The 15,596-nt window shown below is 34.9% G+C and overlaps 1 protein-coding gene across 1 annotated transcript in view; it reads right to left on the bottom strand.

Moving 5' to 3' along the window:
• Nucleotides 1-284: 284 nt before the first annotated feature.
• LARP7 (La ribonucleoprotein 7, transcriptional regulator) overlaps nt 285-15,596 on the bottom strand; it is a 28,774-nt gene continuing 13,462 nt past the window's right edge. The window contains exons 3-13 of the mRNA XM_021001365.2: nt 14,169-14,269; nt 13,981-14,064; nt 13,566-13,730; nt 13,298-13,406; nt 12,830-13,216; nt 12,589-12,733; nt 10,707-10,846; nt 9,349-9,467; nt 6,511-6,670; nt 5,816-5,907; nt 285-531 (exon numbers count right to left, since the gene is read on the bottom strand). Coding sequence (XP_020857024.1) covers nt 451-531; nt 5,816-5,907; nt 6,511-6,670; nt 9,349-9,467; nt 10,707-10,846; nt 12,589-12,733; nt 12,830-13,216; nt 13,298-13,406; nt 13,566-13,730; nt 13,981-14,064; nt 14,169-14,269 — 1,583 coding nt within the window. The 3' untranslated portion in view covers nt 285-450. The remainder of the gene's footprint in view (nt 532-5,815; nt 5,908-6,510; nt 6,671-9,348; nt 9,468-10,706; nt 10,847-12,588; nt 12,734-12,829; nt 13,217-13,297; nt 13,407-13,565; nt 13,731-13,980; nt 14,065-14,168; nt 14,270-15,596) is intronic.

Here is a 15,596-nt window from a genome sequence, read left to right as displayed (position 1 = left end):
CATAAGTAACTTTTTTTGGGGAAATATACTACGTATTTGGGTTTTGGCTATTTGACGGGGAGTGACTGTTGTGTCAAAACAAAACAAATTTAAAAATTTAAAACATGTTTAGGCTATGTAGTCATGAAAACCCATTAACTCAATTTAAATACATTCTTAAAAAATATAATCCTAAAGTCCCCAAAACACATTTTATTGTTAATTTGCCATGTGCTCAGTTGATTTACATAAAGTATTTAATAATGCCAAATTTTAAAAAAAGCTCTTAAAGGAAAAACCATATCTACAGACTCAAAGTAGTTAAATTTAATTCAAATAAAAGTAGGCTTTTATAACAATATTCTGCAGTACCATGATGAAAAGAAAACAGAAAGAAATGGATTTCTGAAGAATGGTGAAAGTATTCAGTGAATTTCTCAGTCCTCAAGGTAAAGCAGAATCCAAATCCTTTCAGTCATATTCTGAAAACCTGATGTGTTGACTTGCTTGCTGAGTCTTGGCCAGCCTAATTTTTTCAGCCTTGTTGATCAACTAGGAGAGAAAACAGAAATTAGAGTATGTTCCAAAACGAAAGTAATGTTCAAATACACAACACAAACTTAAAGCAGCTGTGATCAGCTGAGTCTGACTCAAGGGAAAAATAATTAATTTCATTTAGTAAATCTTCTTTGAACACTGTCATTTGGCTCTGCTTAGCCAACAATAAATCCTAAGACATAGGCTTGTATAATTTGACACCACAGAAGTAATTCATAAATAAGCACTCTAAATATCCAAATGCCAGAGGATCTGTATGGAAGGACAGCTAGTTAATCAATGCTTCTAGCTAGGCAGTAATTAATATTACCTTTTAAAATGCAAGAAAATGTATATGCTTGACAAAATAGAATCAGAAACCTATCTACAAATGATCTATTAGAAATACTATGGGATCACTGATCTAGAATTAGAAGGAACCTTAAATTAACCATTAACCATTTAATCCAACCCCCCCTTTTTTTTCACAGGTGAAGAAACTAAGGCCCAATGAGACTGTGATTCTCCCAAGGTCACAGAGCTGAAGGGGACGCAGGTAATCTATCCAATGGAATATCTAACACAGCCTTGACCAGGATCCTTTGGACATTTTAATTCAGGCCAAAATCTTATGATTTTACTTTAAGCTACAGTAATTCCTTTTACTGTTGTCACCTGCTTTTGATTTGTGTTCATGCCTATGCTCTCCGTGTGCGTTCTACGCTTGAGATGCATGTACCCATCGCCTCAGTCTGAGAGAACCCCTGGATTCCTGTTCAGTTTGGGTGCTGCCCTCTGTAAAGCTGCTCCTGTTGCAAGAACCACTTGGCTCTCCAAAGTCAGTGCTTCCTCCCTCTTCCCTCTACCTCACCTGTCTGTACTTACAGATGGTACCTCTTGAGCTACTAGCTTTGGAGGCCATTTAGCCCTTTTGGTGGATGAGAGAACTGAGGCCTGGGAGATGGGACTGAAACCTGGGCCCTCTAACCCCAGAGCACTGCTCCTTTCACCATACCATACAGTCGCTTGTTTACATACTGAATCTTAGAAGGTAACCCCAGGAGGACATCAAATCTTTGTATGTAGTAAGTTGTTGAAGGTATTATGGCTACTACTGATTGCAGAATCAACATGCCAGACGGTTCTTAAATGTTTTACAGCACCGTTTTAGTTAACTGAATGCTGCAATAAATCTGGAATGGCTTATAAAGACAATTCTTTGCTTTTAAACTTAAATCTGTGCTTTCCAACTAAGAAGCATATGACTGTGTGATTTATAATGTTACAAATACAGATAAAAAACCTGGGGCATCATCATTTTGGCTTGACTAACATATTCCCCTTGATTAAAAAATTTTTTTACTCTGAATTTATTTTTGAAGAAAGAAAAAGCATTTATTAAGTGCCTACTATATGTGCCAGGCACTGTGCTAGCTCTTTACAAATATTATCTCATTTGATCCTCACAACAGCCCTGGGAAGTGCATATTGTTAATCCCGTTTTAAAGTTGAGGAAACTGAGGCAGATAGAGATTAAGTGACTCACCCAGGGTCATAAAACGGCTAGTAGGTGAAGCTGCATTTGAATTCAGAACTTTCTGACTCCAGGCCTAGGCGCTAACCACTCTACTACCTAGCTTAAACACCTAAGCCATTTACATACAAATTTAAAATTCACCTTTATAACACAATTAAACACTCTCAGAGAACGTTTCAATAGATGCCAAATTATGAAGAAAACTGACTATAGCATTCATGTTTTATGCATGCAAATTCCCATGTTTTAGTTCATTCATTAGTAAATGGGATTTGATAATCTCCAAGGTCCAGCTCTAAATACTGGAAGAACTTAGATAGTATTATTTTTGCAATTAAAATAATATATTTCTCTTACAAAATTACACTACTCACTACCAATTAATTTCCATAGTCCTTTTATTCTCCAAAACAGATTCAACAGACATTTACTGTGCACCTACTTTAAGCAGGACCCATGGTTATAATACAGGAGTCCAATATGGTAGTTACAATAAAATAAAAAAAAATTAATCATTTGTGTACAAAAGCCTCATCACTACTGCTCATTCTTAATGTGGATGTGGGTGATGGTGAAGCTGGACCTATGATTTCATTGGTGTAGGAAGCTATGATTCTGGAAATGCCTTCAAAACTGATGCAGATCAGTAATTCACCTCCAATAGTCTTAGGAGAGTTGCCTAGGGAGCAGAGAGGATCAGATTTCTAAGTAGCAGATATCACTGGCAGGGTTTAAACCCATGCATTCCTTCTTGCTTCAGGGGCAGGCAACAGGTTCACTAGGCCATGATGCCTTTCTAATGCTATTCACTGGATCTGCCCCATTAAGCTTGAACATTATCTATGGGATGTTACAGTACCTTGTGTCTGTTTGGAGAATGCACCCACCCAGTGATGGCTAAGTGTATACGTATCTGCACATGGGCATACTATAGGCCCATGCCGAATCATACCACAAACAAAGCCTCTACAAACATAGCACATTTTATCATTATGGTTAAAAATTTTTTGCTGAAATTGAGTGATTAAAATAATATTTATACTTAAATTTTGCAACCTATAATAGCAAATTTAATTACTGACTTAGGAAAATCAGAGTTAGAAGTTCAGGATTCAAGGTCAAATGTTAACCTCTCAGCCTTAGCCTCTTATAATGAGGATTCTAACTTCACGATTGGGCTGTTGTGGAAAATTTCTTCTAAACTGTAATGCACAAAAAGATACAAGTTATCTTTATTACTCTCTCTAGGCTGTCATAAAAATTAGATAGAGAAGACATGGCCAGATCTAATACTGTGATTTTTTCTGACACACTGAAAAATGATCTTAATTTGAACCATGTTTGATTTTTATTACTGCTTTGGTTCTCAGAACCTCTGAGGGTTAGCAGAAGAGAGTTAAATACATTTACAGAGGGCAAACTTTTGGCAGTGATTAACTTAACTTTTCTCTGTTTTAAAAAAATGAGAACTGAACGTCAGCATCACCATCAACTGTTTCTCTCATGTTCCAAACTACCAGTCTCCTTCACAGGCAGAGCTGTGGGGTTCCAGGGTTATCATCCAGCCAGCACTATCAGCCAGCCTGTGTTCTCAGATCTTTTTCAGCAATCGCAGCATGCGTGCTACATTTCATGACAAATTACACACTGTGACATAATTCAGGTCAGTAAAATAACAAGGAAATACAAAGATACCACTTTTCACAGTATCCTGACTCGATATTCATGGCATTTCTCACTCCACATACATTTTCTGGCCTTTATTCAAATCTATTTAAGTAATATCTTTCTATCTCCTCCCACTCATTCCCCTTTTGTGAAAGACAAACTAATTCTTAAGTCATTTTCTGAACATTAAATTTAAATCTCATGTTATTACGCTTGAATTTACAAATAGAGAAGAGGATTAAACAAATACTTCCAGTCAGTGAAATATTCTTGGATTAATGATTTTAACATTGAAATAGTCTCAAATAGGCTTTGAAATGAACACCTTTCTGAACTGATTATCTTCAGGAAGAAATAAGTAAGTCCTCACATATTGACTACTGAGGTTTCCCTTCAGGAAAACAATTAATTAATTCAAGTTCCTCCACTGTCAGAATCAGACAGAAACCCCAAAGAATCTCTTTACAGCATCTGAAGCATCCTGATTAAAGGTAGCTGTTTTCTAAGTCAGAAAATCAACAATATATTGCACAAATACTATACATACTAGCATGAAATATTAACTAGTATTGTTTCTTGCATTCTACTCAAGTTGAGAGCACAAATAGGTGTGCCAAATCTCTATTTAATTATGTTAAAGAGCCTGAATTTTTCCTAGCTCTAAATTCCACTACAGCAGGAGAATGGTAGGTCCCTACTGCTCTATTTACTGGTGTTAAATAAGTGGGCACATTAGTCACTCATCAAGACTCTCTCAAAACTTAAGGGCAAATAAATGCAAACAGATTGTCTTTCCTGTTTCCAATCCTTAAGAAACGGATTTCTTTGGTTCTATAATTTCTACATGACAGGATCATTCTTTCAGACCAGCCAGAGAAACGTCTTCAGAATTCCATTCTGAAGACCCCTCTTTCCTTCTCACGCCTCTTACATTTCTCTCAAATTTTAAGTAGCTGATACAGGCCTGAAACGTGCTATCTCCTTCTAACTCCACCTCTTTGATTATTTAGTTTCCTTAAGATTTGTTTCTATGTGAACACATTATTTTCCCCAAAGGACTGGTTTCTTTATTTTTGGGGGAGTGGCCCAGGGGTGGGAGAAGAGTCCCCATCACCCAGTACAAACCCTTGCACATAGTCTGGGCACTTCAAAAATGCTTGTCTGATTTCAATCATGTATATTACAAGCCTGTGATGAGAAATATTTTTTCCCAACTAGAAAACATTAGCATCAAAAAAAAGCCTGTCCTATTATTTTTGTTAATAGTAATCAGTAGGTCAGCAAAAATTAAGCACAACCCAACTGACATAATGATTTTCCTTCTTCTAAATTAACTCATACTACTCAAAGGTTAAGAAAAAATGCAATAAGTGATTTCTTTTTAAGTCATTTAATTTTTTGAAGATCTTGATTGTATCTCTAGGTTTAAAACAATAATCCTCCCCAAAGTGATAAAACTGCCATTACTAGGAGGCGTAGTATGCATAAGGTTTCTCAATCTTATCTGTGAAGCCTCATATCTTTATAAACTGGTCTAAATACATTGTGATTTTACCTTTAAGACATTCTTCAAATAATAGTTTTCTATTAAACTTTAACACACAAGGAGCCAGAAATCAAGACTGCTTAACTCAGAATACAAAGTACATTAGAAACAAAGAAATACCAAAGGTATTTACCTTGGTGAGGGGCAAAGTAATTTTAATTTAAATTTTATAACAGAAGCCTAGAGAATTTTGTTTTGATGATATATATCGTTTATACACAGCTGTTTTTTGCAAGCTGCTTTCCCCATCAGATTGTGAGCTCCTTGAGGGCAGGGATGGTGGTTTTTTTTTTCTTTTCTTCATATCCCCAATGCTTAGCACAGTGCCTGTAACTAACTGTAGGTCAGGTCCTTAATAAGTGCTTGTTGACTTGATTTGAGTTGGCAAATAAAACAGTACAGTCTAGGGAATTACACGGACTATGGTAAAATGTGGTTGTTAAGTTATATAAAACTGAGAAGAAAAAATATCTCTACCAAGGAACACTTTTAAACATCTTACATGTAACATGTAAAAGCAAAAGAAAAGTCAGAGCAATTCTGTTTACCTTCTCTGTTCCTCTTTTCTTTTCTCGGGGTTGATTAAGTTTAGCCTGCCTATCTACTAAAATCTTCTGCCAGTATCTCTGTTCGTGGTCACCTGTAAAACAAGAAATATGGACAACTGACCAATTATACATAAAGAGAACAAATTAGTATTTTAAAAAAAAATTTTTAGTATTTGAATTATGGGGTAAAAAGTCAATCTTCTAGCTTCACCTGTAAAAGGGAAGTGAACTGACCCAAAGTACTGTGCAGTTTTGTATCCAAATTAACAAACTCCCCAGAATTAGGGAAAGCTGAACAAAAAAAGGGATTATTGGGAATATAATCATAGTCCAGAGCCTTTTCTAAATATCCCATACCATCCATGCAGCGTACTCTAATTCTTTAAAAATGTTAACAAACATTTTTGTCTGCTGTCTCCTTGTTTGTCTACAGACTGCACTAGGGCGCCCCCTCCAAAAAAAACCCAAACATAAACCAAAGAGAAAGAATGGGAAATGTGCAAACACAAAAAAGTGATCATCTGATCTGGTGTAGTCCAATTTTAATTATGAATAAGCCAAGGACGCCTGTCGGCAGCCTCACAAAGACTGTATGCCATTCAAAAAACTTAAAGACAGCCCTACTCCTTGTCATGTTTGTCCAATTTTAGGAATTGTTGAGCAAGTTAACATTTCCTGCAATTGAAAAATCTTACCAGAGAGGATCTCAAATTTCCAATTATATTTCTTCTTAATTTCTGCATGTGCTTTGATTACTGCTTGAGCATCCTCTGGAGTTTTAAATCTAACATGGCACTCTATATCACCTTCCAGCACATCAACATAAACAACTTCAGATATCACTGCCAAGGTTTCCTGCAGAGCTCAGGAGAAAGACAGAATGAAAAGTCATAATTTAGATAAACACATTTATTACTGGTACCTTATTCTTTACCAAAAATTAAACACAAATAACAAACACTTTTTAAAAAATTCCGAAATCAGTATGATGATTCAGCATAAAGTGTAAGGTAAGAATCAAATATTTCTATATCAAATATTTCTTCTAGAGCAGGTAAAAATGTTCATAAAAGGAAACTGGAAAAATATATATTTAATACACTGGTTTCATTTATTTTCTATTATCAACCACATCCCTACAATTTAAGCTAATTTAAGAAGGGCTAAAGGAATGTGAAGATTGCAAAAGAGAGGTAAAAAGAGTCAGTATACTTACTAATTAGGTACATAAAGTTTGAGAGCTAACTTTAAAAAGCAGCAAATTAACTTTGAAAGCTAATCCTCTCTCCACTAATAACAATAAACCCCTACATCAGGAAGGCAATTTGCTCTTATTCACCTTTTCAAAAATACAAGTCACTTTAAGCAAATTTAATGTTTTTAAAGGTATTTGGTTAGCATTATAACTGCAAAGAAAAAGACTTTTAAAATATTTTAAAATATATAATGTTTGATGGATGCATGCCTTCATGGACACATGATCTATAGTCTCTCACTAGTTTCTATCAAACCCTAAATAAACTCTTCTAAACAAATGAGACCAATAGTCTCAGTCACAAACGCTGAAAAGTTTACCTGTAAAAACCCGCTGTGAGGGGAAATTAACTAGGATCCTGTATTTCGAATCGATTTTGGTCACAGCAGGTTCTACAAAGACAATCCTCTTATGCAGGAATGTGAACACTACTCTTAATTCTAAAAGTCCCATCCATAAAATTAAAAGAAAATAATTGAAGCTACTCAAAAGAAAAAGGAATCTTCCTTTAATTCCCCTCCCTCCTTAACTTTGAGGTAAGTTTTGGCTGTAAGACTAATTCTAGGTTACAAAAAATACCCAAAGAAACTTAGTTGATATTAAAACAAGGGGGAAAACATTTTTTTTCCTGGTTAATAATTTTTAAAATGAAGTACTAAGTCAGAATGTGTAGTTCTTTTTTTTTTTTTTTTAAAAAGAATGCATCTTAAAAATTGGAGAATTCATTTTAAAATTATTTCAAAGGTACTGGAGTGACACTTTACAATACTTCATTTTGGATTAAAGAGTAAATAGTAGCCAAACTTGTAGTGATGGGAGGTATTGTGCTATTCACTTTTTGTAAATCAGGTAATGCTATTAGGATTTTATAATCTTTTTGATGAGAAACATAATGAAACTATTACCAGGATCAAAGTTTCCAATTTCTTTTGCCTAAGGCTTTTTATATACTTAAAAGCCACTGTTCACTTTTTTCAATTTTTACCTGATACATTTTCTTTGAATTAGTTTCTTATTTGCAATCTTCACTACTAATTCCTGACCTGAAAATTTAAAGTGTCTGGCACTCAGTAGGTACTTAATAAATATCTGTTGAATAGTCACAGCCTCAGTCTGACCAAGCTGAATCAGAACTTGGTGCTAATGAGGTCAAGGTTGTCCCTTTTGGGTCAATGGGGGGGAGGGAAGGGAGAAGGGGAAGGGAACGATAAGGGTTAATCAGTTTAATTCAACATTTAATTTATTAGGCACCACATTATTTACAGAGAACTGTACAGAGCACCTAAATATTCGTCCCTTGACAAAGTTATACTGTAAACAGCCATTAATGAAAGGAATTAGGCAAAAGTAGCATAGCAGAGATGGTTTAGTAAAAATCCATTATTACTAGAAAAAAAATCACAGAATCACAGAATTTTGGAGCTGAAAAAGAGCCATATATCAGCTAGCCCTACTGTCTCAACCATCACATCTTAATTTACAATCTAGCTGTCAAAAAAACACATGAATTAACTGATTTCTTTAAATGTTTTCTTCTCGTCAGCAAACAGCTTTATCTGCTTGAAAATAAACTTGAAAATGAGTGAAAATTGTTTCAAAATTTAACAAATATGAAGTATAAACACACTTAAGAATTCTTTCTCCTAAATGTCCACTGAAACTGTAAACATTGAAAATTTCACATTACTCAGATTAGTAAAATTCTGATCAAACTTTAAAAAAAATGCATGGAAGTTTTTCTGAAAAGGTATGTTTTCACTGGAAAAAAATCTTATGTTAAAAAAATCTAAATCTAAAGACTACAAAATGTAGTCTTTTAAATTTTAATAAAACAATTTAACGTAACAATTTTAAGTTTTTAGCTAAGCATAAAGTTATTCCACTACAAGGGAGTCATCAATTTTCATTTCAATTAAAATGATTAAATGCATATAAACTTAATGCTTTTTTAAATCTTTCCACAATTCTACTTAATTTGAAATAGTAAAAGTATGAAATTGGAAGCTGCCTTTCAAAATTGGTCAGTGAACCCCTTAAAGCTTTAACTCAATCAAAGAGTTAAAAAAAAAGGTTCATTATGCAACAGAAAGGACTTCTTAAAGACTTTGAGCCAAGTTTGCCATTTACTAACAAACGGAAAACTTAAGCACAGTTTCTACCAAAGAAGAAATTCCAATTTGATTAGTCTAAACAGTTTTGCATATTCAAAATATTTTCCCAGGGCAGTACAGTTATTCCAGGGAAAGGTGACAGTTAACCTGAAGGCTGAAAGCCTTACCCGGAGGTGTTTCCTGCTTGGCAAGGGCTCAGTGCTAATGATCTTCACAATCACTCCACTTACAAACTGGGGTCCCATTGTGTTAACCTTCTCAGGGGGCTGACAGTCTTCACTATTTACTGTTAATTTGAAAAGGAAAAAGACAAAAAAATTTCACAGGTAACAAGTCCAACAAAGGAAAAACGTAACACAAAATTATCACAGCAAATACAAGGATTTCTTTGGTTGGTTGTAATAATTATTAAATCTGTCACTATTTCTTAATGAATTTTGCTCCAGAATTTCATAATCTCTAAAGTCATGATGACCTATTTTGGGGTTAAGCTACCGTGGAAAAAAAACAAAAACAAAAACCCAGCAAGTATGAAAACCGCAAGTGTTAATTTTCAAAATTGGAAAAGAATGAAAAGCTTTTAAAGATTTCAGAGAAAATATAAAAGCAAGTGGAGAAAAGTCTCTCAAGAATTACACATTCAGATTTTTAAAAATTAACTGTAAGAGCTATTTAATGCTAATGATTTAAAAAAATCAAGCTAAATATGATGAGTATTTTATAGTAGTAGTCATATGTACACACATTACTGAAAGGACAAAAACTCATTTCTTTCATCTGCATGAAGTTATTTGGAACAGAAAATGCTATCTAAAGGGTCCCCAAATGGTAGAATCCACTAGAGCTTTGTTACAACATGCTCTTTCTTTACTTAGTGAGGACAAAATTACAACTGAGATTACAGTTTCTCTTGGAAGATATTCCAAGAGAGACGCAAGTATTCTCAAATCTTTTGGTATAGTGGCCTGAGTTATAAAAAGATGATGTTAATGTTTAGGCCTTTTACACACAACTGTGTACACCAACGTACAGAGTGCCTAGCACATAAATTTCACTGAGTATTGAGTATATGGGCCCCCAAATATGCTGATCAATATTAGGCGGATGACGATTTGGTCCAAACAAGAAGTGATATACTGGACTAGTTAGACAAAATTCTCACTACATATAGTGAACTTGAAATTATAAACTGAAAAACAGAGGAGATTAAGGAGGCTGGAACTAAAAGACTGTATATAAAGTACCATTGATTGAAGGGGTAGGTTATACAACCAACAAAAATTTTAGAAAAAAGCCTGCAAATACACAGGACTTGGTTTCTAGACAGCATTCCAAAATAAAATGTTCAGACACAATTATTTACTGAGAACCAGCCGGAACTTATTAAATGATATCTGAAAATCTATTTCCTTTATAAATTAAATGGGTTAAAGAAAATTATATTAGCCATAATGTTTTTATTTATGAGGCGTATGTACAAAAAGGATAATAACATTTAAATAAAAAGCTAACACACTGTCTTTACCATGGCCATTTTTCATTCCAGGGTCTGTGTCCATTTGCCCTAAATTCTCAGACTTTATTTGGGATATTGTTTTTTTTAAAGAAGCCATGCTAGCTTTCTGCAGAGCCAAATACTCTTTTTTCAATTCCATCCATTCACTCCTGTAAAGGAAGAAAAATGAATGAAATACGGTTGTCAGCTAACAGCAAAAGAACATACATATGCTTAAATGATCTCCAGCAAACAAGTAAGCAACAGTATTCCACTAAAATAACTATAAAAGATGCAGTATTTTTAGTTTTCCAGGGACATTCTTAGGCATGCTTCTCAAATATGGATTTTTAGAAATAAGTTTCAAGATTAATTCATTAATCAGGGAAATAATTTTTCTAGAAAAAAAATCAGATTAAAGTTTTCAGAGCTTTGTTTTTAAGCTTCCCTCCCCCACAAATTTAAGTGATAGTATTCCTTAGTATTTACTAGCATCAAAAGGAATTTCTAAAAAGAAAAAACACCCAATGGAAGCAATTTATATATTTACATACATTTAACATGTAGATGTTTCTGCAAACAGTTTCAGTTTTGGTAGATAGAAACACAATGACTATTCCGCCACTGTGAGAACACTCATTGTTACCCTAATCTGTGCCATCAAACAAGTAGATAGAAGATTTTTAAAGAGGAGGATATCTTGTGGTAATGGTTTTAGCAGTTAACATTGACAACTGTATACTTCAAAAAAAAAAAAAAGCATCCAGATCCACCCAGGATCATACATTCCCAGAGAGCAGATACATTAAAATAACAAAAGACTCATGTAATGATTCTTTGAGATAAAAAGGCAAAAGGAACTCCGGAGTTAAGAAGGGTATAAATAGAGAAGTAGGGGGAGCTATTGACTCACACTGAAGAGGAAGAGAAAGCCAAGGAATTTAAGCCAGGAAGGTAAAGGAAACGTCCTTCAGTGAAGGTATGGCAGATCCACTAAACCTTCCACCCCGCCAATCTACTATGCCTGCTAAAGATGGACTTATGGGACCCCTTCTACTTTAACATGGAGGTACTTTCTGTGATTAAAAAAGTAAGTGCTTCCATGTTTTGGTAGGAGTGAATCCTGTTGTCGTTCACTGAATTCTGTATATTTTCATTTCCTGAACTGTTTTAATGGTGAACTATGTAAGTCAACTTTTTGGCAAGGAATCCTCTCTGCTTTAACATGGGGGTACCTGCTACGTAATACAAAAGTAAGTGCTTCCATGTTTCAGTGGAGGGGATTCCAAATGGGCACATTTTAAGCTAATGTTGATTTCATATTTCTATAACCTCAAATTTAAAAATTATAAACTTTTTTTTTACTTTTGCAGGATTCAGTGTTAGAGAAGAATTACTATTGCGCATCCAAAACTTATTTTTCAGGACTCCCCACCACTTAAACGTGGATTTACTTGCTTTGTTTCTAAAAAAGTAAGTGCTTCCATGTTTTAGTGATGGTGAGTCTTACTTTTCCTATTACATAATTTAAACAATGTATATTTGAAAGATAATTTCTGACCTGTTTTGTGCAAATAATTAAGTGCTTCCTTGTTTGAGTTGTGGTGAATTCTGATGGCTTATAAAGGAACTGTTAAGTTTTATTTGCCAGTCATACAGTTGGGATTTTTACCATCTTGGGCTACAAAATTTCTTTGGCTACAGGCCACTACTGTTGCTAACATGCAACTCTGTTATATGTAAACGGGAATTGCACTTTAGCAATGGTGATGGCCTGGAAGACATTAAGTTGTTTTCCCCAAATAAAGACTTTATTTCAGTCCAAATGAGAATGCCTTACCTATGTAAGAGATGTATGTGTCTAGGTTAATAAAGCAAAACTAAAACAAGAAGTCGTAACTTTGTAACATACTTGGATAAGACTCTCAATGGTATGACCTCCTCTCCCATTTTGTGTCTTTCTTTATGCTTTTTCTTATGCTTTCTTTTTGATTTTAAAAGGGATCCATCCTTCATATCTCCAGCATCTTTCTCCTCTTCAGTAGAAACTTCTAGGTCTAAAAGAGAAGATGTGATGAATTATCATTTTAACTCTTTCACCTTTTATTCTTTTTATTCTTAACAGCATGCAAAAATGGCCTATTTTCTTCTACCTTTACAATCCTTTGGCATTTCAACTTCTGGATGCTCATCTTTAGCACTTTCTTCCTTAAGAGAGCTTTTCTTGACTTTGGAACTTGGCATCAGTGTATCCACCTCTCCAGAACTATTCCTCTTCCTCTTCCCTCCTCTGGTTTCTTCAGGTAAATCCAACACGTCAGACCGTTCCTTTTTTTTCTTCTCCTTCTTACAAGGTGGCTTTTGGACATCTGAACTCCCCACTTCTGAGCCCTCCGACGCTGTCCTGTGCCTTTTAAGCTTGTTTAAATGTTCTAAATGTTCATCATCAGGGGTGTCTATATTAGTTTCCCTTGTCTCCACTGCCTGAACACCTTCCTTTTTTATTCGTGATTTCTTTTTCTTTTTTTTCTTCTTTTCCTCTGTATACAAATCACATCATTAGTGTTCTGTCATGTTTCCCACTTTAAATTCTAAACTAAATATAAAAAATTGAAACCTACCAGCAGCTCTACAGATGCTAGTATTAAGGGCAGGTATAGGTTTGTTTTTCACTGTCTTTGGAAACATTCCAGGTTTTCTGGGTGCCTCTTCTGGTGGGTTATTTAAAAACTTAAAAACAGAAGTAGGAAATTAGTACAGTTAATATCTGTAAATTTAGTTTGGTTCAACTGGCTTAAGTCCTCAAATGGACCTGTGCCTCTATCCCCAACCCTTTCTCCCTCTCCTCAGTGTGGGGTGGGGGTAGTTATGGACCACCTAACCACCTACCTCTATGGCTTTGTCAGCTTGTTCTTTTGTTTCAAATTCTACAAATGCAAATCCCTTTGGGTCTCCAGTAGACTTGTAATGAGGGATGCTGATGTAAACAACATTCCCACACTTCCCAAATACTCTTTCAATCCAACTGTGATTGACATTCTTGGGAAGCAATTCCTAAAAAAAAAAGTGTACAAAACCGCATCAATTCTTTATAGATGGCAAGGGAAGAACAAATCCCTGCACTCCCCCCACCCTCAGTGCTAGAGGTGTTTCCAGGGGATAGCTGGAAAGAAGAGAACAGAAAAACAAGATGTGTACCACAACTAGTAAATCTAGGGTCTTATGCATTAAATTCTCAATACTAAGGGCCCAATAAGTGATCCCCTTGACTTCACAAAACCTCAGAATTGTATATAAACCTTACCACATATACAGTCCGGTCATCCACATCTTTTGGCTTCTCACCCAGTGGCTGGCGCCTCCTCACTCTGGTACCTTCTAAATCCAACTGGGGGGAGGGGGAAGAGAAGAGAGAAAAAAAAGCCTGTTAAAACTGCTCAGGTATAGAGGGCTGTGGAAATACCAGTTACTAGTAAGTTAAAATATACTCACCTCTACAACAGATGAACTTTTCAAGGCTCTAGCTATTAGTTTTCCATCAGTTGTCAGTTTCTTCATTTTGTTAAATGATACAAGAAGTGATATATCGACATCTAAGGGGTAAAAATTCATTAAAATGAAGTCACTTGTACTCAAGGACAGCAAAGAAATAATCCATTTTCCAGCTCAATTTCTATAAAAATCCAATTTACCTTAAGCATGACTGCAAACATGACTCGTTTCTTCCAATGGCCACAAGTAAAATGATTTTGAATACATGTTGCCTATGCACAAAGCTTAAAACTACTTTCTCCTACATTATTCCTCTGCAAATGAGGGATACAAGGTCATCAAGCTAATGTACCTAAATTTTTCTACATATCATTACCCAAATCCCCAAGTTAATCAAATTGATATTTGAAAAATGTCTAGAGGGTGGCACTCATGTAAACTGCTTATTAAAAAAACAGAAAACGACATAGAAGTTGAGGACAAGGATCTTTCACCTAGCCTGTCTCAAATTCCAAAAGTAACTGGTTAGCTCTGACTAGTAGGCCTTGGGCAAGCTACTTATCTAGTCTGATACCTATCTAAAGTCCCCAGCCTAGCTATCTAACCCCTATCTTTGCCTTTCAAGTGGCACCGTCACTGAATAGTTATCTATATATTGAGAAAGGTTTATTCTAGTTTTACCAATATGAATTTTAGAGAAAATGTGCTTTTCCCCAGCCACCACTGAATTGTTATCTTTAACCATCTTTGCCATTCTGATAGGTATAATGTGGTTGGCACTTGAAAGCTGTGTTAATTTGAACAAAGTATTGATAGGATAAAGAAGCAATATAAACAGGATACCATGGCCTTTAAATTCTAAAGCAGAAATCAGTACAAAGAAACAACTCCAATAAGGGAAAGTGAACAACATGAATACACAAAAGAATTCTTTCAATTTACATTTTTAAGAGACACAAGACGTTAAGCCAGGTAACAGACACAAAAGCAGAACAGTTATAAAGGCACATCAGGAATACTAATATTGAGAATATAATGAGGCTAGCAAGGAAAGGTAGACACCAAAAAGCCTTGGGGGTGAGAGTGTAAATTAGGGAAAAGAAAAATAAGAAAAGTGGATTAAAGTGATGCAATTTGATAAGAATCAAAGACTTGACTAGTATACTGTAGGACAGACCAAAAGTGTCAAAAAAAGTGTCAAAAAATAGTCAACAATTAGGCACACAGCAAAAGAGCATCTGTAGTCCATCATAAATTCAACTCCAGGTATTTTGAACCACTAATGTTTCAATTCAAGTAAAACATTAAGCTTCTATTATGCTAAGTAATGGAGATACAAACACAAAATTTAAAATTTCCCTGTCTATAGAGATACATTAAGTAATACAAGATCATCTGCATCTTTGAAAGTTATTGTAGAATGAGACA

This window comes from Phascolarctos cinereus, unplaced genomic scaffold (assembly GCF_003287225.1).
Source record: "Phascolarctos cinereus isolate Bilbo 61053 unplaced genomic scaffold, phaCin_HiC Scaffold_9;HRSCAF=440, whole genome shotgun sequence".
Taxonomy (NCBI): Eukaryota; Metazoa; Chordata; class Mammalia; order Diprotodontia; family Phascolarctidae; genus Phascolarctos; species Phascolarctos cinereus.
Note: the sequence above shows the minus strand (reverse complement) of the source record. Positions and strands in the feature narration are given on the sequence as shown.